We start from the raw sequence: 27,163 nt of genomic DNA on the forward strand, positions 1-27,163 counted from the left end.
CCCGGGGGGTTTTATTCCACCTACTTCCTGGTCAGCAAGAAGGACGGCGGACTGCGACCCATCCTGGACCTGCGTGGCCTGAACAGGTATTTGAAAGTTCTGCCGTTCCACATGCTGACTACAGCAGTTGTTCAGCGTGTGGTCTGCCCCGGCGAGTGGTTCACAACCATAGATTTGAAAGATGCATACTTTCATGTCCCGATCGCGGCTCATCATCAGCCCTTCCTCAGGTTTGCCTTCCAGGGCCACCATTATCAATTCAGGGTGCTCCCCTTTGGGCTCTCCCTGTCCCCCAGGGTGTTTACCCGCTGTGTTGCAGCGGCCTTGGCGCCTCTGCAGGCAGGGGGCATGAAGGTCCTGCCTTATCTGGACGACTGGTTGGTGTGTGCGCCATCCCGGGCCCAGGTGATGCGGGATACCAACCGTCTAATGTTGCATGTGTCTCGACTGGGCCTCAAGGTCAACGTTGCAAAGAGTTGTCTGGTTCCCACTCAGCGGGCTGCCTATTTGGGTCTGGTTCTGGACTCTGTCGCCATGAAGGCCTACCTGTCGGAGAGACGCGTGGACGACATCCTCCGGCTCCTTCCTTTCTTCAAGAGGGGCAGGCGGCTCCCTTTCGTTCAGTTCCTGCAGCTCCTGGGCAAACTGACGGCCGCATCGACTGCCATACCTTCCGGCCTGCTGCTGCTGCGTCCGCTTCAGATGTGGCTGAACAGCTTCCATCTGCACCCGAGGTCTCACAAGCACAAGCTGCTCAGGGTGTCTCGGGTCTGTTTCCACGCCCTGGCGCCATGGCAGGACAGGGCGTTCCTACTGGGGGGCGCTCCTCTGGGGGTCCTTCCTTCCTTCCGAGAGACGGTTGCAACAGATGCATCCCAGTTATGCTGGGGTGCAGTCTGGCGTGGCAGGTCCGCCCAGGGACGGTGGTCTCCTCGGGACCGCACGCAGCACGTCAATGTGTTGGAGCTGCGGGCTGTCCACCTGGCTCTCCGCCATTTTCTTCCGCACCTGCAGGGGAAACATGTGCTGGTTCGGTCAGACAACAGGGCAGTGGTCTCCCAGATCAACCATCAGGGGGGCACCAAGTCAGCGCAACTGTTGCAGGTGTCCCAGCGCCTGCTGACATGGGCCACGCCCCATCTGTTGAGCTTGCGAGCGATGTGGCTCCCGGGGGATCGGAATCAGGTGGCGGATTTCCTTTCTCGGCGCAAGCCCCCGCCGGGGGAGTGGAGGCTACACCCAGAGGTGGTCGAGCTGATCTGGGGCGTTTTCGGCAGGGCGGAGGTGGATCTCTTTGCCTCGAGGGCGTCAACCCATTGTCCCCTGTGGTTTTCCTGGACGGAGGAGGACAGTCCTCTAGGACAGGATGCCTTGGGGCACGAGTGGCCCAGCGTCTTCCTGTACGCCTTTCCACCGCTGCCTCTGATCCTCCCGACGCTGCAGTGGGTCCTTCTTCGGGGACATCGCCTCCTCCTGGTGGCCCCATTCTGGCCAGGGAGGCCCTGGTTTCCTCTGCTGCGGAAGCTCTGCTGCAGCTCGCCATGGCGTCTCCCAGGGAGGAGGGATCTCCTGTCCCAGCTAGGGGGCCGGATTTGGCACCCCGACCCCTGCCGTCTCCAGTTGTGGGCTTGGCCGCTGCAGGGCCCGACACACTTCTGACCGGTTGCACTGAGCCTGTCCGACGAACCATCTCGCATGCTCGTGCATCGTCCACCCGCCTCCAGTATGACTGCAAGTGGAGGAGGTTCTCTGCCTGGTGTGCTGACAGGGGGGAGGACCCCACTTCTTGTCCAGTGACCACCGTTCTGGACTTTCTTCAGTCTCTCCTGGACGATGGTCGTGCACCTTCCACTTTGAGGGTGTATGTGGCTGCCATTTCAGGGCGGCATGATCTCGTTGACAGTGCTACCGTCGGGTGCCAGCGGTTGGTGTCTCTATTTCTGAGGGGGGCATTGAGGCTGCGGCCCACTGTGTCCCCGAGGGTTCCAGCGTGGGACCTCTCCCTGGTGCTGAAGGCCCTGGCTTCTTCACCCTTTGAACCTCTCGCCCAGGCTGACCTTAAGTGGCTGTCGTTGAAGACGGCCTTTCTTCTGGCTATCACCTCAGCAAAGCGGGTGGGGGAGTTGCAGGCTTTGTCTGTTGGCGAGTCCTGCCTACGTTGGGGGCCTGAGGGTGCGAGTGTGACCCTGTGGCCTAATGTTGCGTTTCTGCCGAAAACCCTGCCCCGTGGCCATGTCAACCGCCCTATTCACCTGGCGCGGTTTGATCCCCCAGCGGCTGATGATGAGTTGCGTGTTTTGTGTCCTGTGCGGGCCCTGGCTGCCTATATCAGTGCCACTGCACATGTGCGGCAGACGGAACAGTTGTTTGTTTGTTATGGGGGTCGTACCAGAGGTTGTGCCCTCTCCAAACAGCGCCTTTCTCATTGGATTGTGGACACCATCTCTTGTGCTTACAGGATCAACGGTCGGGCATTGCCGGCGGGGGTCAGATGCCACTCCACACGCGGTGTCTCCACGTCCTGGGCTGCCCTGAGGGGCGTACCCCTGGATGACATCTGTTCTGCAGCCTCTTGGTCGTCGCCGGGTACTTTCCACCGCTTTTACCGGCTTAATGTTGCTGCTCCCCACCCGTTGGGCGTGGTCCTTTGCCCTGGGCCTTCGACCTCTCTTCAGTAAGGTGGGTTGTGGGATTCTTCATGACACTGTTGGTATATGTCATCCAGTGCTTAAAGCACCGCCTCTGGCGGTCAGGAGGGACGAAATAGAACGAAGGTTACAGTTGTAACTACGGTTCTATGAGTCCCGGATGACCGCCAGAGCGCTCTGTCCCTCAGAATCCTCGCGCGTTCACGAGCAGATTTTGGGAGCCGATTGCCTGCTGACACCGGAAGATATAGCCTCCCGGGGGTCATGCAGGGGTCACAGGTGACATTGTTGTTATTCGTACTCGACATGCGCTAGCGCGGGCGGAGTTATCCAGTGCTTAAAGCACCGCCTCTGGCGGTCATCCGGGACTCATAGAACCGTAGTTACAACTGTAACCTTCGTTATATACAGATGTCATGTTATTACTAGATGTAAATTATCTTGAAGTAACTAATTATTTTGAGCCCAGCTCAACCAATCAGAAACTAGAATCCAGTTATTACACGTGTTACTGACAGCACTTTATGTTGATTCTATATCGACTTTGTCACGATACTGCTGGAACTGCTGCTGCCTTCTCCTTTATGTTTTTGATACTTTATGGTAAAGTGTGTTGAAAGAAGTTCAAACCTCAATAAAACACATATAGCCTACAATGGCACCCTGAACTTTATGGAAATAGACACATTGAAGGCTGGTAAGAGGGGGGAGCCCACATGTTTAATGGCTGATGACAGGACATTTGTGTGCTCATTAGATCCATCACACTATGAGAAGATGGTGTTTTAACATTGCAGCCCTTTGTGTTTCAATCCAAAACCAGCATGTGTACGTTTTGCCTATGAGCTAAAAACAATCACAATGGAATGAAGAGAAGGAGAATTCATGAGAGACATGAGTCATGATTGTCATTGGCCCGGGTGCTTTTTTAATCAACCAACATTAAAGCTGAGGTAGGCAGAATGTGTTTTAAAAACAAAACATATAGCTGTTTTTCCTCTTTTTATTATGTTTTCCCATTTAGCTATCAGTAAGGAAAGGTCTGTTTGTTTGGGGCAATCATGTTTCTCTATGTCTATTTATGCAGCAGCCTGAAAAGCCTACAGCTCCCGGCATCATAATTAAACCTATTCTGGTCAGGGGGTTCCTGATTTGAATTTATTTTGAATTTATTTATTCAGGATAGCCCCTTGAGATGAATCATCTCATTTTTGAGGGGGTCCTTCCACAAAAAGATACAATGATAGGTAAAGAAATAAGAGAAGAACAAATACATTGAAACACATTACAGGACTTACACACACACACACACACACACACAGACAAGGCTCTCCTAACCCCAGCTAATCCACAAACGGCCAGATATCAGAATAATAGTCAACTTGTGATATCTAAGCTTACAAATGGGAAAAAGAAAGAAAGAAAGAAAAAATAATAATAATAAAAACTAAGTAAATAAATAATCAGATAAGAGAATCACACACAAAAAAAAGAAACTGGTAGTGGCAAATCTCTCGCTGAAAGCAAACAAAAAAGAAAGAGTTGGATCGAACAAGAAATAAAACCAGAGTGAACATCGGTGTGGCATAGAGCAGTGGCGGACACTCGGGGATCTGAAAGGATTTCAAACGGACGCGCAGCGGGCTGCCTTTCTGCTGGACAGGTAAATCGCTGTGTCAATTCACCTTATGTGACCTGGAGCTGTCAAACACTGAAGCGGCTTCCGGCAGCCAAACTCAACGACCCGGCGGGGGTTAGCCGAGATCAGAGCAACCCCCTTCAAAAGACGGGTCACTAACACCAGCGCCGTCGGTGTGTGTGTGAGAGAGGGATAATAACCGCTGCAGGATGAATACAACCTCGACGGGTGTGGGTGTTTGGGTTGTTTTGACAAGCCCCCTCCTCCCAGCTGTGTGCTTTTGTGGAGAAGTCCCTCCGTGGAGCGGTGGGTGGGTTATCAGACTCAGAACGTAAACAAGAAGAACTGAAGCTGCTTCCGGGGTAACGGTTGGTGTTACATTAAAACCGTTCCCCGGGACACAACACGACAGCACGGCTACTGTTGTTATCTTTCTTTTTTCTTTTGAAGTAACTTATTTTGTCCCAAATAAATATCTTAAAGCTATGGTCTACCATTTGGAAGATTGGCGATTATTATTAACATCGTTTATACGGCAATTATGGTCCTGTAGTCCGATCTACTAAATAGCAAAAAAGAACCAAAAACCCATCCATTCAGTCTATCAGCTGTAGGCCTGCATAGAAACTGACCAATGGGAGCCACGCGCCCCGTCTGGCTCGCATTGGCTCGTACCCTCCATCCAATCCCTTCGCCTCCCCTGCTCTTCGTCATCCCGACTCCTCTCCTCCCCTCCCCTTCCCTCTCTGTAAACTCTGAGCGGCTAGTGATTAGCTTAGCAGCTCAGCTACCAGAGTTTCTGTTGCCATGGAGAAGGAAAAGACCGATACCAGCAAGCGGCTTCTGCTTGCCCCAACGGCGAAGGTTGCAAGAAAACGCAAGTCGGCCGAGGAAAAGGCAGAAACCAAGAAGAAATGTGACCTACATAGGAACCGAGTAAACATCGGGGAATCCTTTGACCGGTGGAGAAAGCTTTGCCAGGATTTGGGACTGAAATCAGACGCTGAGACAGCAGAATTCTTGTTGAACAGGTAATTTTTGTGTTTTATTGTGGTAGATCTTAGCCTACATAAATAACTTTCATTAGTCTGTGCCAATACTGGCTTTTTTTTTTTTCAAATCTCAGAGGCTCAACTGATTTTGTTGTTTGTAGGAGGCGCCGAGGGGAGGTGTGTGTGCGTGCGTGTGTGTGCACGCGTTATTTTCAAATCTTTCTCGTCGTCTTTCTCAACCTTGACATAGCTTTAATGAACATTAACCTTAAACGAAAGACTTGTAAACTCAACATCACTTAATATTAGTTATAAACAGCAATCTTAAACAAAGGACATGCTTTTTTGTCCTTTAACCCCTGAAATGCCTCTTTATGTACATCAGACCATTCCCACATGTTTTCTTTGTAGTAGCCTACAGTAATTTTAGGCCAAAAAAGGGGTCAACGTTAAACAAATTGCAACAGAAGCAAACTCAACTGATTTTGTATCCTCAGCATCTCCTGAGTGAGGGAAAAAAAGCCCCGAAGAATCCCATTAGGGGAAAGTTTCGAAAAACACCCAAACATATCCCATTTACGCACATAAAAACATTTTTTCATGTCAATAGGGTACACTTTTTAACCTTTAGATATCTCCATGAAAATTACTGAGTTGATTACTTACATTAAGACAAACAAAAAATGTATTACAAGTTTTTAGAAATTCTTTGTTAACATGAGCAAATTTGCATAAATTTGCATAAATGCCACCGTTTTGACGGCACATGTATATATGAAGTTGCTGTGGTGGTACCGGCATGAAAATTGGAATGAGTTGACTCCATCGGTCAACCGACAAGTTGACCACTTTAAATTTCAAGATGACTGCAATTTTTCAAGACAGCCACATCCTTAGTAGAGCAGGTATGACATGCTCCGTCTCTATCATAGACTGTAAATGGTCTCTATTAATGCTCATTAATTTAATGAGCATTAATTTAATGAGTAGCCTAAATTGGTTCCATTCCTTAAGTTTTTTAACTGTAATATGTTAACAATATTGAACAAGACATTTTCACCTGCCCACCCAATGTTTAGATCAGGTGTTGTATGTGTGCAAATTAGCCATACGTAATTGGATTATGCACTGTTGGCTCATACCTGCTCTACTAAGGATGTGGCTGTCTTGAAAAATTGCAGTCATCTTGAAATTTAAAGTGGTCAACTTGTCGGTTGACCGATGGAGTCAACTCATTCCAATTTTCATGCCGGTACCACCACAGCAACTTCATATTATGTGCCATCAAAACGGTGGCATTTATGCAAATTTTCTCATGTTAACAAAGAATTTCTAAAAACTTATAATACATTTTTTGTTTGTCTTAATGTAAGTAATCAACTCAGTAATTTTCATGGAGATATGTAAAGGTTAAAAATTTTACCCTATTCACGTGAAATTTTTTTTTTTATATGCGTATAAATGGGATATGTTTGGGTGTTTTTCAAAACTTTCCCCTAATGGGATTCTTCTGGGCTTTTTTTTCCCTCACTCAGGAGATGTTGAGGATACAAAATCAGTTGAGTTTGCTTCTGTTGCAATTTTCTCATAAAATGAATGTGTGTGAGTTGTCTTAAAACCTCTAACTCTATTCTGACAGGTGCTCATGGTAATTTACCATACACGTCAATCTGTCTCTGTACACCTCTCACGATCTGTTGGCCTACAGCATTTTCTTGACTGCTCTTACTTTTTCCGGGTGAACGTGCAGTCCCTCAGCAGTCAGTAGGTGTCCAATGTAGGATACTTCTGGTTGTCGCATCTTGAATTTGTCTTTATTCAGCTTAATGTTGTTCTCCCAGCACCTGAGCAGGAAGTGTCTCAGTTTCTTGTTGTGATCTTTGTTGGCCTCCTCTTGTTACCCCTTATCCTGTGATCAACACATCATCAGCTATGATGTAGTTGATGTAGTTATAATCCAGATAAGCCCTGCAGTGTATGTGTGAGCTTCCTTTGGAAGACTTCTGGTGCTGGACTTATTCCCATCGGCATTCTGAGCCAACAGAAGCGGCCAAATGTGGCGGAGAATGTGGTGAGGTAGCTTGACTTGATTTTTTTAACCAGGGCTTCAACTTTCAACTTTATCTCTCACATATCAATTTATTAAAGGAGTCATCACCTGGTTTTTTACGTATCCAATCCCCCTTAAATTGCTTTGAATCAATTCTTAAAACTTATTGGAAACATTAAAATAAAATAAAAAATTCAAACATAGAGCTTGTTCTGACACTTTTTCATACGGCAACTTTCTCTCGTGAGAGTAAGCGCGAGGTTTTGACTGATCCGGATGTTCATTGTATGAATATGTAATGAGGTGCGCATTGATTGGACGCACGAAGGACAGAGCCGGAATGGTGGCTGGCCCAGTGGGCTACATGCAGGCTGTATTGGAAACCGCATACTATGCTGCTCTCAGTCGTGTACCATGTTATATAACTTCATAAAATAAAACAACATTTTATCAGTTCATTGTAAAACATGTATTTATTGATGCAAATGTGGTGATTTCTGTACGTAGACTACAGAGCCCCGGGGCAGAGCTGCTCTGTGTGAAGCTTCACTTTTCATTCAAACAAATTAATACGACTGCCACAATGGGCTCTTTGCACAGCTCCACTACTTCCTGAACTTAATGCTGCTCCTTCATTTCCTGTCTTACATTATTGGACAACCTAATTAATCCAGGTGTGTCTGACCATTGTGACTACTCAGGCACACCTGGATTAATCAGTGTGTCCAATAATGTAAAACAGGAAACAAAGCCGTCATTTGGATAAATTAACCGCACATTGGGGATCTAAACCCTTACTTTCTCGCACGAAAAAATATTAAAACGTAATAAATTAACGATTGTTTCCTCCCGCGGCATGACGACGTCGTTCGGCCGGCTAAACGAGCACTGCAGGCGGGTTGCTGACAGTCACTCCTCCTCCGCTCCTCTGGTGCTCGCTACAGCTCGCTGGAGCCTCACTTCTCCCAACGCGGAGAAAATTTCTAAACAGCCGTCATTTGGATAAACTAACTGCACATTGGGGATCTAAACCCTTACTTTCTCGCATGAAAAAATATTAAAACTTAATAAAGTGACGAAATAACAGCGCTACAGTGGGAAATAAAACAATAAGTAATGGCAGCGTGGCGGAAGTCGGGGTGGTGGAAGAGAAGTGTGACGTCACCATAGGAGCAGAGTCAAAATCTCGTAATTTTGCGGTGTGCAGCCTCATGAGCTACTCTGGCTTAAACAAAGAGCCCAAACGAAAAAACTCCACTGAGGTCCAACACCAGTATACATGTTTTAACAAGGAAAAATGCGATTTCCGGGTGATGACTCCTTTAACATAAAACATTTCTTCACTGTTGTCTGCTGCTGCCCCCTGTGAATTTCCCCACTGTGGAATAAATAAAGGATTATTTTATCTTATTTTATAGTTGCAGAACCCTACTGTAATCCAAGATAAAGTTAATTCAGACCAGAATAAATATCACCCAGACAAGGCAGGCTTGTAGAAAACTCCTTATCATGCAAATGCTCAGAGAGTAGAAAGTTGCAGTTTGGGAATCACTATTCTAGTCTGATGTGCCAAAAACCATGCATTACATCACAGACTGTCTGCATCATGGATGTATTATATGGTCTGCATGCTGCCACCATGTTTCATTCTGTCCTGTTTTAGTGTTTTAGTTAAAGCACACTTGCTTAGCCTATTTAGTTTATTGCCATAATATAACTGTTGATCCTAGCCTGACAAGCCAGACTATATGTATAGTCTGGACTCTGGAAACGACCGGTAGACCTCGGCTCAATCCAGGGGGCGGGATGAAGGCTGTCTTTCAAACTGCCTCTGCACGCAATAGGGTAGCGCTACGACCAATCAGAGCAAAGAGCAGGATGACGTTAGCCTGACAAGCCAATTAAAATGTATGTCGTCATCGCGTTAAGCCCGCCCAACGACTCTCTAAACAGATAGAGCGATGTGATTGGTGAACACAATCGGTGTTCGAGACTCAAAAAGTTCCTATGGCTAATTGTTTCTAGACCTACCTACGGAGCAAATATTTTTGCTGCCGCTAGGGTGCGTCTAGATTTCTAGGCTATGTTGATCCACATACGTAAACAAAAGTAACTGAAGCCGGTCGTTAAACTGCTAGGTAACGGTCGGTGTTCCATTAAAACCATTCCCCGGGCGAACACGACCACGACAATCCTGTTGTTACATGCTGTTGGTGACTTTTGAGAATTAGAGAAAGCTCAAATCTCTTTTTTTTTTTTTTTTACTTTTGCCTTTTTGGAGACTTCGAGTGACACGCCATCTGAATAATAGTTTATCATGTTACTTTCCCGTAATGTAAAAACATAATCCGTAAATCGCTGTTTCCACATGAGTCACATCCAAGAAGTGTACGTTCCTATGTCATGCCAGGAAGCAGTTGATGATTTGTAAAGGCTAAAAGTAACTTTTTGTCATATTTGCTAAAACTGTCGCTATATGTTGTCCAGACAGTGGTATCAGTGGCGGCCGGTCAATAGGGGGCGCTAGGGCGCCGCCCCCATCAAAATTTCAGGAAAAAAGTGTAGACACAGTAAACATAAATATAATAAAAAGTAATTACCATATCTGTTCAGTGTTCACTCATACAATGGGTTTTACTTTGAAATTCGTAAGCCTTTCCATTCCATATTGGGTTTAGTCTGGGTTGTTTCATACATTTCAATAGCGAGGGGCGCCGGCCTAATGAGTGTGTATGTGGGCTCTTAAACTTTTGGCTTCCATGTGACTTCATGCTGGTCTCTAATTGGTCACTTCAAGATTCTCCTCCGGGCGCAGCTCTCTGCGCCCGTGGCCAATCAGCGCGTTTGGGTCATTTTTTCATCCAATCGGATTGATTCATGATACCTGACCTGTCAATCAAAGTCACTCCCCTGGCAGCGGCGACGTGCCTGTCACTCAAACAGCTACAGACTCACCCGCGTGCACCGTTAATATAATACATCCATGGCGTGCACACGGAGCAGACAGACAACAACAAGACAGGAGACAATGGCGGCCGCAGCAAAAGAAAAATCTGTTGTTTCAGGTTATGTTCAGAGTTTCATCCTAAAATCGGCTATAAAGGCGCCGCTGTTTCACTATTTAGCCTAACTAATTTTCAGCTGCGTCACCTTTACTTTGAAAGTCCAGTGGGGCTAGATCAGAACGGAGCGTTTGTACGGAGGGAGAGATCAGCTGATCCGCTGCTGACTGCTGTTTACTGCTGGATGTGAAGTTAGCAATGCTCTTTATTTATCTTATTTATCTGACGCCCCCCCAATTTATTTTAGCACCAGCCGCCACTGAGTGGTATATAAATAAAGTAATCCGTGAAAAAACAAAAAGGCTGCTTCATTAGCCCCACCCAGAGCGATAGATATCGCTCTGGCCCCACCTACTGCTTCTACCGCGATTTGCATGAATATACAGCCAGAGGAGCGTCTGAATGAATCAAACACACGCTGGCTGCGGACCGCCCCATGCCCCCTGCCTCCGCTCATGCTGCCGCTCAGCTGTGTCGTTCACAGCGTCAGGAGGTTAGAGAGAGCAATGGCGGACAAACAACCAGCCGCAATGGAGAAACTCACCGTACGCCGGTTGCTAACAACAGTCTGGGCGAGTACTAAGACAACAAAAAAGAAGACGATGGCTTGGAAAGATAAAGAAGCAAAAAAGAAAGAACTCGACCGAAGCCGAGGTAAAACAAGGGTAAATATCGGAGAAGCTTTTCAGAGGTGGAGGGAGCTACGTGACCTGAAAGGGTTTAAAACCGATGCCGAGTTGTCCACATATCTTCTTAACAGGTAATTACCCCTGCTACATTTGTTTTGATTTTCAGTGGAAAATAACCATAAAGCTTACATTGTAATTGTAGAGTAGGACTCTGTAGCGCATATGTGAGCTTGTTTCTGATGCGAAGGATACTGGTTGGCGTTGTTTGGTCAGAAAACTGCAGATACCAGGCAGTCTCATTGGTTTGGCGTTTGTCCTCATAATATGTGTAAAGTCATCTGTGCTGTCATATGTCGCCTATTGTCTACTGCTTATTTGGAAATATTCATGTCAGTTTCTCTTTTCTCCAAACATCGAAATACTGAATTAGAGTTTGCTTTTTTTTTTTTTCCTTTCTTTTTTTTTTTACCAAGTACATATTGCTGTAGATTACTGTACATGTCTACAAGATTTATGTCTGCGCATTTGTTGGCCAGAAATGTTGACTGTTCACAACAGCAATATAAGCTAGGCAGTCTATAAACCTGCTCTTTATGAACTCACAATGTTTACCCTGTAAAACCCAAATATAGTAAAATCTATTGGAAAAAAAGAAGTAACACTCAGATGGTGTTGTAGCAGGCCTTTGATGTTGAAAATAAAATGTTTGTAAGACTTTAGGGACAATGTTACAACGTTGGATTAAAGGGGGATTAGAATCTAAAAATTCTATTAAGTAAGTACATTTTTATCGATAGAGAATGGAGTATATAACTTTTTTTCTGAACAGTACTGTACATGTGTACATATGTTAAATAGAAACACTAAGTTATATTTTTTAAAGCAACACAACTTGAAAATTAAACTGCATAATCATATCTGAAGTTTAAACATGTGATCCTCCTTCAGCCAGCGTTTACTGAGAATGATTTCAGACAAAGCTTGGATCACAGACGCCTTCTCCATCCACTCCTTTTCTCTGTCCTCCTTTAAGGGACCATGTTGACAGGTATCAAGAGACCGCTCATGCTCTCCCCTGACATGGTGTATTTGAATCTTATGAGTCTATGGATGAATTTCAGAACAGATGAGGTTTTATTCATTCCTTCATTGAGGATAATGACTCAATGTGTACTTATGTCATTGGTGATTTTAATGCTGACCTATCAGATAGTAGTTCTCTTTTTGCAAAACATCTTGTACACTTTTGTGAGGATAACAATTAGGCCTATATTTTATCTGCAAACTATTCTTGCTATTCTTCAACTGTTCTACTCTTTCTGATTTTTCTTTCTGATTTTTTTTACCTATGTAAGTACCTCCTGGCCTCACCCACTGTGTGTGTACAGCAGATGCTTATGCCTCTCTAGAAAACATAGAGATCTGCTATGGATGGCCACCTCTGACCACATCTCAATAGCTATGGTGCTAAATGTTAAGGCTGTGCCCCTCCAGGCTTCCACTGGGAATATACCGTCAACCCGGGGGAAATTAAACGGGTCTTTAAGGAGAACATTGATGGATATACTGCCCAATTTTTCCTGTGTTTTACCTCTGAGGGCCCCTTGGACATGTCAAGGGAATTAAAATATCTTGGCATTATATCTTTTCATATGATCTTATGGATCATCGCTCAGACCAACATGCTGCTGAGGAAATTTTCTATGTGCTCTCTGTGTAAAATGTGCTCTGTTCAAAGTCACCACTCTGTATACAGCTCATAGTATGCAGAGGCTCAGAGTGGCATTTAATAATGAAAACAGATCATTTAAAATCAAAGAGAAATAACAACATACATTTTATTGGTATGTAATCTGTTGACGTAAATAAATACTATATTTCATAATGTTTTAACTTATTTTGGCATTAAAATGCATTGATGCATTGACTGTGTGGTCCTTTTTTTAATTTTGACACCCAATGTACAATAATTACACATCTAACATAAAAGTAAACAAATAAAACAGGCAAACCAAAACCTATATGTATATAACAATTACTTATAGAAATGAAAACGAGGGAGGGTAAAAAGATTGTTAGAAATAGGGGGAAATCAAGTACAATTCTAGAAAGCTTTATTTTTTATCTGAAACGGGGCCAAAGTCATGATGCTACACACTCCAGTGCACTGGGTGGCGGCATGCACCTTTTAAACTCTGGTTTGTAGCCCACCAGCAAGACAAAGAGGAGAACCCAGAGTTCCGAGTTGTTTTGAACGCAGCATGAGGGAGGCGAAGCACTGGCTCTACCATGGATGCATTATAGTAGATCCACGTTTTCATTACACATCCGTGGTCTCCAAGCGACGGATATAAACATGGCTAACGACCCTAAGAAGCCCCCAAGCCAGGGTTCAGAGGGGGGTTGTATTCCCAAGAAAAAACCCCGTCGCTCAGCAGAAGGAATCAAGTCAAAGAAAGAGAGTGACCGACAGAGAAGACAAACGCGTGTTTGTATCGGTGTTGCTTTTCCTCTATGGAGAGCCTTGAAAGCAAAACTCGGACTCAGGTCAGACACTGACATGGCTTTACGGCTGTTGGACAGGTAATAAACGTAATTTCTGAAGCAGTGTCAGTAGATGTATCGCTATTATTGTCCTATAGGCTAGTCAATGTATAATTGTCTTGGGATTTCTGTCAGGGTGTCGTGTAATGTCAGCACTGTGGTCAAGCCAGCCTCCACGCTGTTTTTCGGTAGGTGTTTAGACATTAGGGAAAGAGCGTGTAACTGATTTCAAAATAAAAGCAACCTTCCAAAACAAATGTTAAACCAACACGTACCTTCCTGGAAATTAACATCTTTCTTTTATTTATTTTTTAAAGTTAAAATCCTATTAATAAGTTGATGGGACACTAAAATGTGGGAGAGAAAAATCCACCAGGGATATAAACTCACTATCTTCCACCGCCGTGCCTCCGACGTAACCGCGCGCGCATTCTTCCCCGCCCCCGACCAGGAAGAGCAAAGCTGTGAGACAATAATAAGGGCCGTTTTGGGAAACGAACTGTGTTAAAACAATGGCCGACAAATGCGGGCCACCTTCAGCCGCCCCCGCAGGGAAACCGGTCGGCAAAAGGAAGATTGTTTTTGAAAAAGCCCAAAACAAGAGAGAACTTGATAAAGCAAGAGCCAAAACTCGCATCAACATTGGCTCTTCTTTCGAGCGATGGCGGAGACTGATGCAGCTTCATCCTGAGCTAAAAAAGGACGAGATGGTCGCGAAGTTTCTGCTGGACAGGTAGTTTTAGTGTGCAGTGAGGCAAGAGGAAGAGATGGGTGGACTTTGTAGGGAGCTGGACTTATTGATGGTAAAAAAAAAATGCCTCAAGCGTTTATTTCCCCCAATGTTCCTACTACAAAAGTTTGAGCAATGTGCTTGTTTATTGCGGGGAGAACCCAGGGCTGGCCATAGGCCCTACAACGTTTTGTTTGTGGCCCCGTCAACACTCAGAGCCAAACACCATCACACACACTGCTTACAACTGAACAAACCAGGCACGTGTTTATGTTTGTGTTAAATTAATTGAATTGAATCCTGGTTGGGACCTTTCTAATCATGCCCCCCCCCCCAGCGGTTGTGGGCCTAAACAACCATGCCAGCAGCCTGGGGTGAGCCACTCGCAATAATACATATTATAGTATGTGTATAACATAGTATAATACAATAATATAAGTATAAAATAATAATCTGCGGATTGGCTTCTTGATTCGCCACAGGAAGCTAATGTTTCACTCACACAGACTGGAAGTGAACAGGAATACACTGTTATATTTGTGTATGTTTGACTGCAGTCAAGGGTACAAAATTACAATTTCCATCCTTTTTGTTCCAGTTACGAAAAACACTCAAAGGGAACATGCTTATCAATCCAGACGACGGTCATCAGAAACGTCCAGCCACCCCGTCCACCACCACTTTCCAGCAACGGTGTTGAATCTCAGAGGTAATCTTGTCTGTGTATGTGGCATTTCTGCAGGTTGTTCTGTAGACCAAGTATGTTTGCAATTATCTAGCTAATCACAGCACATTACCTGCGGTCATTATTAGATTTACAAATGTATTTGCACTTGTTGGGATGACTTCTTGATTCATCATATTATTTTTTCACTGTTAATATGCAGCACGCACCCAGTGAGTGTGAAGGACACTCAGATTGTTAATGAGAATGGAGCCACCATCTCCTGGATTGTGTAAGTGCTGTTGATAACAAAGTTACCTTTCAATGCTCTGTTGTATTTGTTGACATTTGCTACCCTTTTCCCTGAAGCAGTGTGACACACAAAGCTTATAATTGTTCAGTTGCTGTTAACATTGTCACTGTGTGTGATTGAAGTTGTTGTTGGCTGAGGTGGTAAACGATCTGGTAGCCTAGGCTTACATTTAAATTAACTTAAACCACATTTTATGACCTAGGGATTCAGCTCACCAAATGTTATGTTATACAAAGATACAAGATGGCATCTGAAGCTCTACAAAAGTCAGTCAAATATCTCTCCCGTATTGACGCAGAAGGAGAAGAGGGTTAGATCAAGGGAATGCCTGTGGGATTAAGGAAAAAGTACCCAGGACCCAGAAGGACTCTTTTTATTCAGCTGGACGGGTGCGTTAGCAGGTAGCTAGCACCAAGTGCCCACCATCCTGACGGATGTTAGTTTGAACTAAACTACTTACACCACTACTACAACCAGAAACGGGTCATGGTCTTGCGTGTTTCCAAGTAGTGTGAATGTAAATAAACACGATAATTCGGACCAGTTCAGAGAATCGACCTGAACCGCTGACGTCTGACAGACGTGATTCAAATGACACGTGGTGAGTGAGCGAGTCTTATGAGCAGGTTTGTTAGATACGTTGGTTTATTGGCTCAGTAATCAATGGCTTTATTAGGATCAGAGTGTTGGACATAGTGAAATGTTTCATTAGAAATTATATCAAGCATCTCTCAGCTTGCCTAAACACATATGAGCAGGAAAACTCATCTATCACCTTGTGCTTCTTTGTTTTCTGTTTGTCCAGTGACAGTATGGATTGTGAATCCTCTTCAAGTTCATTAAACAAAGACAAACAAGAGACTTGTGCTGCTCCTGTTGTCTGTCCATCTGAAAATGGAAAGGTATGTTGAACAGACTGATCTCTTGTGATGGGAGAGTTATCACGTCTTCCTTTTACTTTAAGTTAATTCAAAGTGTATAGTACGGTACATGCAATGGTATAGAAGATACTAATTTGGTGTGCTGGTGGGTTTCTGTGCCTTGTCCCATTTAAAGGCTCCTAGGAAAAAAGTTGCAGCCCCTCAAAAAGCAGGAAGTCAAGACAGACGGTTGACAATCAAGCTTTCACAAAAAAAAGTTAATAGAGGTGAGTCACATTTACATTAACAAAGGCCTTCTGGTTACAAGCAACTTGTTTATAGTAAAAGTAACTGTATGTTCGCAACAAAAGCTTCCAAAGCGTCAAAAACGCCTGAGGATGCACTACAGACAAGACAGCTTCCAAAGCGGCAAAATATTTTGGCAGTTAATGCTTTGGTGGTTCAGGTTGCGGGGCTCTCATTGAAAATGATTTAACTCCCGGCGTTTTTGACGCTTTGGAAGCTTTTAGTGTGAACACGCAGTAAGGTACTAACTGTTTCAAATGAATCCACAAGCAGATATTCAAGGGGATGAGGAAATCAGTACCACTTTAAGTGTGGAAGATGGACGTTACACAGTGGACTTGGGAAGGTATGCTGATGAGATTTCCTCCGTCCCTCTTACCTTTGTCATCTTTAGCTTTCAGTTGTTCATTTCTCTTTGTCCAAGTGACTAACACCTTTACCTTCTTCTCATCAGCTCCTCAGAGTTCATCGTTGATGAAGAGTGCATCCTCCAGATGTTCAAGTCGTGCCGGGAATGCAACAAACAATGTTCAGTCAGAAAACGTGTCCAAGGACTAAAGATAGTTGTTAACCAGGCGTGCTATTTCTGTGAGAGCCGCTTCACATGGACTAACCTGCCAGATGCCGATGAGGATGATGGCGGTGACCAGATCAATGGACAGACCAACACAGCAACGTCACCGAGCAGCAACAGCAGCTGAGACGGGGTGTGAAGGTGACAGTGGTTGTACTGGGATTACACTGAAGCAGGGACATGTACCAGTGTTTGCTTCAACCTGAGATGTAGTGGACTGAGCAGCTGGACGTCAGGTTGTTCTGCTGCTTTTCACTGAAATGTCTTCACACCATCATCGACTTGTCAGCAGTTTCTCCCCTGCACTTGTTTACTGATGTCATCACATCTTTAAAGGACCGTCTGCTGCAGACTGGAGGATGGAGACCTCAGGTAGTGGTGGTCATCTGTTCACACCATCGGAGAATGTGCTGTTCTGACATGAGGTCACACACTGTGCTGATCAGTTAAGTTACAATTAGCGGTAAGAAGTTGATAACTGTTGTAACAAAACTCCTTTGGAATATTTACTCCTTCAAAGTCGAGCCCAAAGTTCCCTTTTTAATGTTAGTGGTTAAACTGACGGCGCCCTTCACACCTGGCTTTAACATGTGATCTGGATGTGCTACGCATGATTGATTTGTTTATTGAGCTCTGATTGTGGTCCAGTCAGAATCAATGTAATGACAACAGTTGTTATATACAGATGTCATGTTATTACTAGATGTAAATTATCTTGAAGTAACTTCTTATTTTGAGCCCAGCTCAACCAATCAGAAACTAGAATCCAGTTATTACACGTGTTACTGACAGCACATATATTTTTATACTTTCTCCTCCTTCAGTTCAAGATTTAATTTGATCTTTATGTTGATTTTATATTGACTTTGTCACGATACTGCTGGAACTGCTGCATTTTCTGGACTCTGTTCAGTAACATTTTCTTAATGTTTTTGATACTTGTGTTTTAAGAACCTCAAACCTCAATTAAACACATTTACAATGGTACCCTGAATTTTATGGAAATAGGGTAGGGACATTGCAGACTGGTAAGAGGGGGGAGCCCACATGTTTAATGGGTGAATAAAGAAAAGGAAAATGCATAAGAGACTGATTATCATTGCTCCCAGCGATCAGAAAGCACACATCAGGTTAATTTTTAAAAAAATCAAACAACATTAAAGTTAAAGACTTTAAGGAATGGTTAACACAATGTACGGTTAGAATAGATTGAAGAGTTTTGTGCATGTCCTCAGTTATATGTGCTTTTATTACTGTTGTGCACCAGCTCAGCCTCGCAAAAGACATTGAACCTCAAGGGACAACCTAGTAAAATAAATAAAAAAGGCTGCTTGAAAAAAAATCTTATCTGGCCCAACAAAACCTATGACATTGTTTCCTAAATATAAGATTTTTGAAACAACAGACTGACCCACCAGCAAATTGACATGTGAGAGATGAAACCAGAAAAAAGGACAAGGAGGACAGTTTGAAAATAGTTGCATTTTGATTGCTGACAATCGGTTGATCAATATAAATGATGATCTCCAAATTTAAGAAATAACTTTGGGATTTAGAATATCGAACATTTCTGATGTATAATGGCTCAAACGATTAACCAAGATTATTGATAATAAAACTGTTAGTTGGGGCTGTTGTTGTTAAGCATAAATGACTTATCAAGCTAAAATGACTGAAAAATATGAGTTTTACAGGAGCAGTAATGTAAAACAGTCCGGGTTTCACGTCAGTAAAAGCAGTCATTACGAGGCGATCTCATCAATTAAAACGTTACGTTTAAGAATACGAGTTGACAAGAGACTAATAACAGACATTAACTATCATAAAGTTAAATTAACTCGATGTGACCAAACAAAAACTCACCTTTGAGCCGTGTTTTCCACTTTTCTGAGTGATTTTAGCACCGGACAGCGTCTCATTAGTTTCAGGCATCCTCGGTCCCGAGACACACACGACCGCGCACTGCTGGTGCACGGACACAGCCGTGACGTCACGGCCAGAAATGAGACTTTTCTGTGGCTTTTCTGACCGTTAGAAAACATTTTGACGGATAAAAAGTCCATGACTTAAAAATATAGAATACAAAGATTAGTAATTAACGGAGGTTACAGCTGGAGGTGTCCTGTGAACAGTTTTACAGGCTTCTCTTTTACTATTGCGGTCTATGGGAAAAATCCTTTCTGGGCCGCATGGGATTTTTTGTTGCAGTACCACGGGTGGCCACTGGGAAAAATCGGCGTGCCTGCTGAGAGGATTACAGGGGGGCTGACAGCCCTGCATGCCGTTCTCTCTCCTCATTGGATAAAAACTGTAGGATACGATAAATGTTTTCTCCTCGGCTCAGAGCAGAGCAGAGGGACTGAGAGACCCGTGTTTCAGACCAAACACTCTATGTAAGTGATTGCTGTCGGAAGATATAACTATTTAAGACTTATATTAACACAAATATATCACTTACTTCTGCTTTAAGTGAACAAAAGAATTTGTGTTCCTACACCAGCTTGACGTCTGGTGTTTGTTTCTCATGGTTTTGTGCAGAATAAACACATGAGCTGTGTGACAGTAACACCTGTGGGTTATATTCAATAAATTGACATAAAATTATGTGCCTAAGTAAAAGTTTGGAGACCATTTAATCTTCCACTCGTTTAACTGTTCAACTAGCCGCCCGGGACGTTTGTGGGCGAGCAGTGGGTGTGTTTTTTTTTTTCCCCCCCGGCCAATGACAGAGCACGGTGAAGCTGCCATCAAGCCTGGGAAAATGGAGGATGAACACCTTCCAGCAAGGAAGAAAAGGAACATCAGTGACACTGAGGCGAGACGCGAGGCGAGACGCGAGGCGAGACGCGAGGCGGACAGAAATCTTAAAAGAACCATGGTGAATCTGAAGTTGGCTTTCAGCCCCTTCCGAGCCCTAAGGGAAAAGCTGGGGCTGAGGACCGACTTTGAGTTATGCTGCGTACTGCTGGACTGGTGGGTGCTAAGGCAGCTAGCTGCAGTGCTAGCTTGCTAATGTATTGGGGTCATTCCATGAAATCGGTAACTTTTGCGTCCCCAAGAAGTAATCAGTCATAAAATTATGATAACAACAAATGAATATGTAATTTAAAAATATATAATTACCATGTCTTCTCTCCTTACTATAACATCAAATTAAAGTCAATTAAATATAATTTTAAATAATTAAAATGACTTTTATGCTGATGAGGGTGAGGTTTTTGGCCTGTCCCTCACTGTTGTTGTTGTTGTACATCAACAGGACTTTTAATTTGTAAAATGTTGGCAAAATGTTAAAATGTTCACATTTACATATTGTTATAAGTATGATCTTATTGTAAAACAGTGTTTTGGGTAATAATATATATTAATTATTATAAATATTTACCAATTTATCGGTGTCCCCTGATTTTATGTCAACCCTGTTACCCTAACCAAAAAACCCTAAAAAAACAATGGTACATCCCAGATTTGACATGGTTGACAGGAGTTTGCATCATCTCTTACCCAGGATGCTAACAGCTCAGTAACAAGTGCTATTTTTGATGTTTTTTCAAGGTTGGACAGAGGGGGACAAGCATACAACGTCAACCCTGTTACCACTTTTTAACATATAAATCTAAACAATTTTCTATTTCTCATAATATAATCAATATCTACAGGTAATTACCTTTCAAAGCACATAGCTTGCCCTTTAGCTAGCATTTATTTCAGCTAGCAATGGGCAAATTAGCTTGAAATAGTCAACCCTGTTACTGTCAACCCTGTTACCTTTACAGTGTAGACAATAGAATGTGTGTCCTGTCATCTATTAGTCTTGTCAACCCTGTTACCATAACGTCAACCATGTTGTTGTCATTAATTTGATAAAAATGTTTTTTTTTTAAATGGTATTTCAACTGTTACCATTATAATTAAAACTATATAGACTATATATAGAAAAAATTCTCAATAAACTCTAATTAGAAATACTGTATATTGTAAAACAACAAACACTCTATGTAAGTGATTGCCATCAGAAGATATATGGTGCGTTCCAGGCAACCCGTAACTCGTATTTTTCCGACCTGTTCCTATGGTTACCCGTTAGAACGTACAGTCAAACTCGTAACTTCCCACCTGTGAACTCGTACTAGATCGATCTACTCCCAGTTCCCAGTTCGTAACTCGTAACTTGCCTGGAACGCTACAAACTCGTAACTGGTGACTTGAAGTCGTGACTTACGGGTTAAAAAGCCTGCCTGGAACGCACCATAAGACTTATATTAACACAAACATTCCGCTTACTTCTGCTTTAAGGAAGCAAGGGGGCTCAAAAGCCACGCGGAGGTTGCCGTTTTCCTTCTGGACAGATAAGCTAAATGTTTGCTAATGTAACAGTCAGTCGGTACTGTAACGTTTCCGGCGCAGGCGTGATGCTGCGGGTTTGTCGGGTTCGTCTACAGGTCAGTTAGTGTGAAATGATTCAGGTGTGTTTTCAGTCTGAGAGTGCAACACTACTGGCCGGGAGGAATTAAATGTGTAACTTAGTTTCCTTTAAGTTGAACATTTTCAACATGTTTGTATGTTTTTATAATATTCTTTATTTTATTAGGGCCCGAGCGGGACAGAGTCCCATGAGGACCCTATTAGTATTCGAGAGCGGTGTCAAGCAACAAAGAGTGAAACAAAGTCCCGTGAACACCCTAAGTAAAAAGTAACCAAGTAATCAAGTAGTACACGAAGCCCCGCCCCCGGGGGAAAAAACACTATATTGAAATAGTAATATATATAGTTTTTATTATTCTTACCCAATTTCAATCGCATATTTGGACCCCTGAACATGCTCGAAAAACACACCATTTTTGGCATGCACATCGGGACGGCACGTTGGTAAAGTCGTTTAAAATGAACGTGCCAAAATGGCTAAATAGCGACCCCTACAAAGTTGCAAACGGCGAGCCCCACTTCTCAGTTTCACCTACATGCATGAAATTTGGTGGGGTTGTACAACTTGCCGGAACACACAAAAAATCGTCTTGGGGTCACGCCCTAAAACCAACCGGAAGGGCCCGTCACAGCCGCTTGCGGCTTTAATTTCATTTCAAAATTTGAGCTAATTTGACACAGACACAACAATAGTGTGCTTGTTTTTAGTCCAGCTGAGGGGTGGATGAACCACTCACAAGTCTGATGGCGGTCGAGGCTGAAACTTTGTTGTTAAAAGTTTACCACGCGAGGCAAAATTACAACTTCCATCCTTTTTATTACAGTTTCGAAAAACACTCAAAGGGGCCATGCTTATCAATCCACACGAGTGTCACGAGAAACGCCCAGCCACCACCACCACCTTCCAGCAACGGCACTGAACCTCAAAGGTAGAGAGAGAGAGTGTGTGTGTGTGTGTGTGTGTGTGTGTGTGTGTGTGTGTTGAAGTAAATATAAGGATGGAGCCAACATCCCAGCATGAGTGTGTGTCTCGCAGTACCATCGTCAATTGATGTTTTGTTTTTTTAGCTTACAAGTATTGATGAGGCGATGTTGGTGTCAGCCATTAGTTTAATGAATACATCGCTGTATGTATCTAGTTAGTGTAGATACATTGTTGTAATCACCATAGATACATCGTTCTTCACCATCATCCATCAACACCATAAAAGCTGTAGGCTACTGTAAACAAAATATATAGGCTACAAATCAATAAATAGCTATAGACAAATTACAAATACAATCAATCACTAAACCATGAATAACTATAAACTGTAATCAAAACACACACATCACAAGCAAACGCAACAGATCAGTAGCTACCTATTTAAAGGGATAGTTCAACATTTTGGCAAATTGGCCCATTACCATAATCCATAGTCAGTAGGTTGGTTACCTTTATTTGTCGGTGCAAGCTATTTTTAGAACGGCGGAGCTGAGGCGTGAGCTGCTCAGAGCTACGCTACGGAGGCTCATGAGATTTCTTGGTTTCCCTCACGAAACTCAGCAAATACGCAATCCAACAAATCCAAAACGCTCTAGTGGACAAGTTGTGACCTGCACATTCACCACGCTATGAGATAATAACAGAACGTTACAATACAGAGTTGTTTTTGAGGTAAATGCAGAGACTGCTTGCCGAAAAACTGCCCCCGACAGGAACGCTCATCAGCGGTTTTGCATGAATTTGACTCTAAAATAACTGAGGAGGAAAACTCATTTGTCACCTTGTGCTACTTTGTTCCCTGTCCAGTGACAGTATGGATTGTGAATCTCCTTGGAGTTCATCAAACGAAGACGAACAGGAGACTTGTGCTGCTTCATCTGCAAATCGAAAGGTACGTTTACGCATACATAATGTGCGCTGCAATTCAAACAAGCATCCATCGTTCTTAGCTTCCTGTGTGGGATGTCCTGCTGTTTGTTTCCTGTTTGTGTAACATCTGAATTTCATCTCAATTTGAGCTACTTTTGAGTTTCTGCTTGAAGTTAAAATCAAGCAATGCTCTCAGATTGCAAAAAAAAAGACAGCACCCCACTGCTTAGTGATATTCAGTGGTGGTAGCAAGTGTTATCTTGCAGTGAGTGTACACATATACTTGTTGCAGATGTTATTGTCCTTGTTACACTAACAATGTCTTGCATTTTTGTGAAAGCTGTTCCTCTATTGCAACGTTGTCTTTCTGTTTATGCTACATATGTTGCTTGTTCAGACTAATTTGGTGTGCTGGTGGGTTTCTGTGCCTTGTCTCATTTAATCCTCAGATGACCCTTCAGTTTTTACCATCTGGACAAAAATGTCGACCTACAGTGAGCGACACTGAAGATCAGTTACTCCCAAAATATTTGTGATACATATGGGTCTTGACTAAACATGAAAATCACTTTTGACATAGGTTTCAAATTTTTTAACCCCTTCCTGGCCAGTTGTTTTTGCTGCAAAAACACATGATTTCTCATACTATGTTTTTTTAAATTATTATTATCTTTTATTCCTGTCTATATTCTGAAGGTTTTTACAGAGGGGATTGTTGATATATCATTCATACAACATTTTATTCCAAAAAGGAAAAAAAAGCGAAATTTGATTTTTAGGGCTGGTGACAGTATTTCCTCATTTACAGAGTGATAAAAAGGGATATCCAAAATCCCCTTGGTGAACATTTTTGACTCTAATATGTTAACAAAATAAAACAAGAATTTTTAGAGTAGCTTTATCCATTGTTCAGATTTCAGTTCTGGAAATGTATGTAAACATTGCATATGCATAATGCATATTTCATTAGATATTGCCCCATTTACACATACAATTTGAAACTTGTAATACAAAAAATATTTGTCTTAATGTGAGTGATAAACTTGGAAGTTTCATGTTGATATCTGTTAGTTAAATTTTTTTTTTTTTTACGTTAAAATACATTAAAAAACCCATAGGTGGAGGTGGACATTTTTGTCCGGGTCATGGGTGTGGTAAAAATTCCAAAAAATGGACTTTGATTCTGAAACTCGGGACATCCAGAGTTTACCCAAAAATAAACCTCCCTGCCAAAAATCCGGCCCCAGTGACCTTTCATTTGGCTGTGGTGAGTTGGGAAAGTGTGAGAGGTGGACAAAAATGTCCAGGGGTCATCAGAGGGTTTAAAGGCTCCAGGGAAACAAGTTGCAGTTTATTGTAAAAGTAAGGCACTAACTGTTTAAAATGAATCCACAAGCAGATATTCAAGAGGATGAGGAAATCAGTACCACTTTAAGTGTAGAAGATGGACGTTACCTTGTGGACTTGGGAAGGTATGCTGATGAGATTTCCTCCGTCCCTCCTCTTATCTTTGACATCTTCAGCTTTCAGTGCTGAGTTGATCACTTCTCTTTGACATCTGTCCAAGTGACTAACACCTTTATCTTCTTCTCATCAGCTCCTCAGAGTTCATCGTTGATGAAGAGTGCATCCTCCAGATGTTCAAGTCGTGCCGGGAATGCAACAAACAATGTTCAGTCAGAAAACGTGTCCAAGGACTAAAGATAGTTGTTAACCAGGCGTGCTATTTCTGTGAGAGCCGCTTCACATGGACTAACCTGCCAGATGCCGATGAGGATGATGGCGGTGACCAGATCAATGGACAGACCAACACGAACGCGAACGCTCTGAGCGGCGCATGTGTGTGTGTCGCTAGTGGCACTTCAGGTGGATCCGTGATCCGTGAGCCAATCATCCGTCCGCAGTCTAGGCAGGGGAGCCCAGATGCAGCATCCCTCTGGTGTCGCTGGGCACATCTCTCGGTCCTTCACTGCTGGTTCCTGTCGTGTATGAGTGAGGTTGCTCTGGCACACATACACATGGCCGTGTCCACTAAACGCTCTCTCTCTCTCTCTCTCTCTCATTTTGCATAATAACATTTCGGGTAACAGGCCGGGTCGGGCCTGGTTTTTAATTTATTAATTCAGGCTCGGTTTGGGTCGGGTTTGAGAGTCTCGGGCTTGGGCCAGGTACGGCCTTAATTTCCAGGCCCGTGCAGCCCTCTAGTTCACACCATCGGAGAATGTGCTGTTCTGACATGAGGTCACACACTGTGCTGATTAGTTAAGTTACAATTAATGGTAAGAAGTTGATAACTGTTGTAACAAAACTCCACTTGCTACAGTTAAATGTTATTGTATAGTGCGGATGGGTCGCTCACTCTCCGTTCACAACTCCTCCTTTGGAATATTTATTCCTTCGTCGAGCCAAAAGTTCCCTTTTTAATGTTAGCAGTTAAACTGATGGTGCCCTTCACACCTGGCTTTAAAGGATAATTACCGTTTTTTTTTTTACAATCTGAACCTTATTTCTAGCATAAAATACGATCATTTACTCACCCAGATAACTTTGGTGTCATTACAAGTCGTTCCGACGAAATTAGATCCAGCCGAGAGCCGCGTATATCCATAATGCAAACACGTACACGAGGCAGCGCAATGCATCCTCTAAATAACACATTATCCGCCGCGAAACTCGTTAATTTCACAAATATTTTGTTATGATACGCTAGTGCTATTCCCCTCCGAGCCTGTGGTGGCATGTTATCAACATCCGGGGTCTGTAGGTTGACCTACTAACCTCTGACCTGGATGATGTCATCTCCGACCGCGGTGCGGCGCGGCTTGTTGCTACCGCTAATGCTATGGTCCGTTTCTGTGTGTTTCCGACTTGTCAGAACAAAATGAGCAGCTGGACGAAGTTCAGCTTCCACAGGCTTCCTCTCCGCAGCCTGGACTCACTAAAGCTCTGGCTAGTTGCGCTAAAAAAGGAACCCAAATGCCAAAGTGGAACGATTATTATCAGAATGAGCCGCGCGGCGCTCAGAGATGATATTATCCAGGTCAGAGGTTAGTAGGTCAACCTACAGACCTTGGATGTTGATAACAGGTAACCCCGGCCTCAGAGGGGAATAGCACTAGTGTATCATAACAAAATATTGGTGAAATTAACGAGTTTTGCGGCGGATAATGTGTTAGAGGCTGCACTGTGTGCCCCGTGTTCTCGCATTATACCGTACGTGACTCTCAGCTGGATCTAATTTCGTTGGAACGACTTGTAATGACACCAAAGTTATCTGGGTGAATAAATGATTGTATTTTATGCTAGAAATAAGGTCAAGATTGTAAAAAACGGTAATTATCCTTTAACATGTGATCTGAATGTGCTACGCATGATTGATTTGTTTATTGAGCTCTGATTATAGTCCAGTCAGAATCAATGTAATGACAACAGTTGTTATGTACAGTAATATACAGATGTCATGTTTATACTAGATATAAATTATCTTGAAATAACTTTTTATTTTGGGCCCAGCTCAACCAATCAGAAACTAGAATCCAGTTATTACACATGTTACTGACAGCACATGTATTTTTATACTTTCTCCTCCTTCAGTTCAAGATTTAATTTGATCTTTATGTTGATTTTATATTGACTTTGTCACGATACTGCTGGAACTGCTGCATTTTCTGGACTCTGTTCAGTAACATTTTCTTAATGTTTTTGATACTTGTGTTTTAAGAACCTCAAACCTCAATAAAACACATCTACAATGAATACAACAAATACAACACATTTACAATGGTACCCTGAACTTTATGGAAATGGGGGGGGGGTAACTATGCAGGATTTCGGCTGTAATTATTTTGGCTCGCCTCGGAGACACTGTGATG

General features: G+C 43.2%; 1 protein-coding gene and 1 long non-coding RNA gene across 3 annotated transcripts in view; one reads left to right on the plus strand and one right to left on the minus strand.

The window, feature by feature from the left end:
- LOC146991496 (uncharacterized) overlaps positions 1 to 17,998 on the plus strand; it is a 29,357-nt gene extending 11,359 nt beyond the window's left edge. The window contains exons 1-6 of one of the 2 annotated variants that reach the window (XM_085773671.1): positions 13,286 to 13,603; positions 14,893 to 15,003; positions 16,077 to 16,173; positions 16,328 to 16,418; positions 16,711 to 16,783; positions 16,892 to 17,998. In XM_085773671.1, the coding sequence (XP_085629797.1) occupies positions 13,314 to 13,603; positions 14,893 to 15,003; positions 16,077 to 16,173; positions 16,328 to 16,418; positions 16,711 to 16,783; positions 16,892 to 17,138 (909 nt within the window). In that variant the 5' untranslated portion in view covers positions 13,286 to 13,313 and the 3' untranslated portion in view covers positions 17,139 to 17,998. Of the gene's footprint in view, positions 1 to 13,285; positions 13,604 to 14,892; positions 15,004 to 16,076; positions 16,174 to 16,327; positions 16,419 to 16,710; positions 16,784 to 16,891 lie in introns of those variants that run through there. The other variant, XM_085773661.1, reaches the window with a different exon arrangement.
- Positions 17,366 to 26,725, minus strand: LOC146991497 (uncharacterized). Its single transcript, XR_015035696.1, has 3 exons — positions 26,623 to 26,725; positions 25,538 to 25,740; positions 17,366 to 17,444 (listed from the first exon to the last, which is right to left on the minus strand). It is a non-coding gene; the product is annotated as an uncharacterized LOC146991497 (long non-coding RNA).
- Between the last annotated feature and the right edge of the window lie 438 nt (positions 26,726 to 27,163).

The sequence above is a fragment of the Trachurus japonicus genome, chromosome 1, assembly GCF_045865225.1.
Source record: "Trachurus japonicus isolate A0001 chromosome 1, Traja_1.0".
NCBI classification, from domain to species: Eukaryota; Metazoa; Chordata; class Actinopteri; order Carangiformes; family Carangidae; genus Trachurus; species Trachurus japonicus.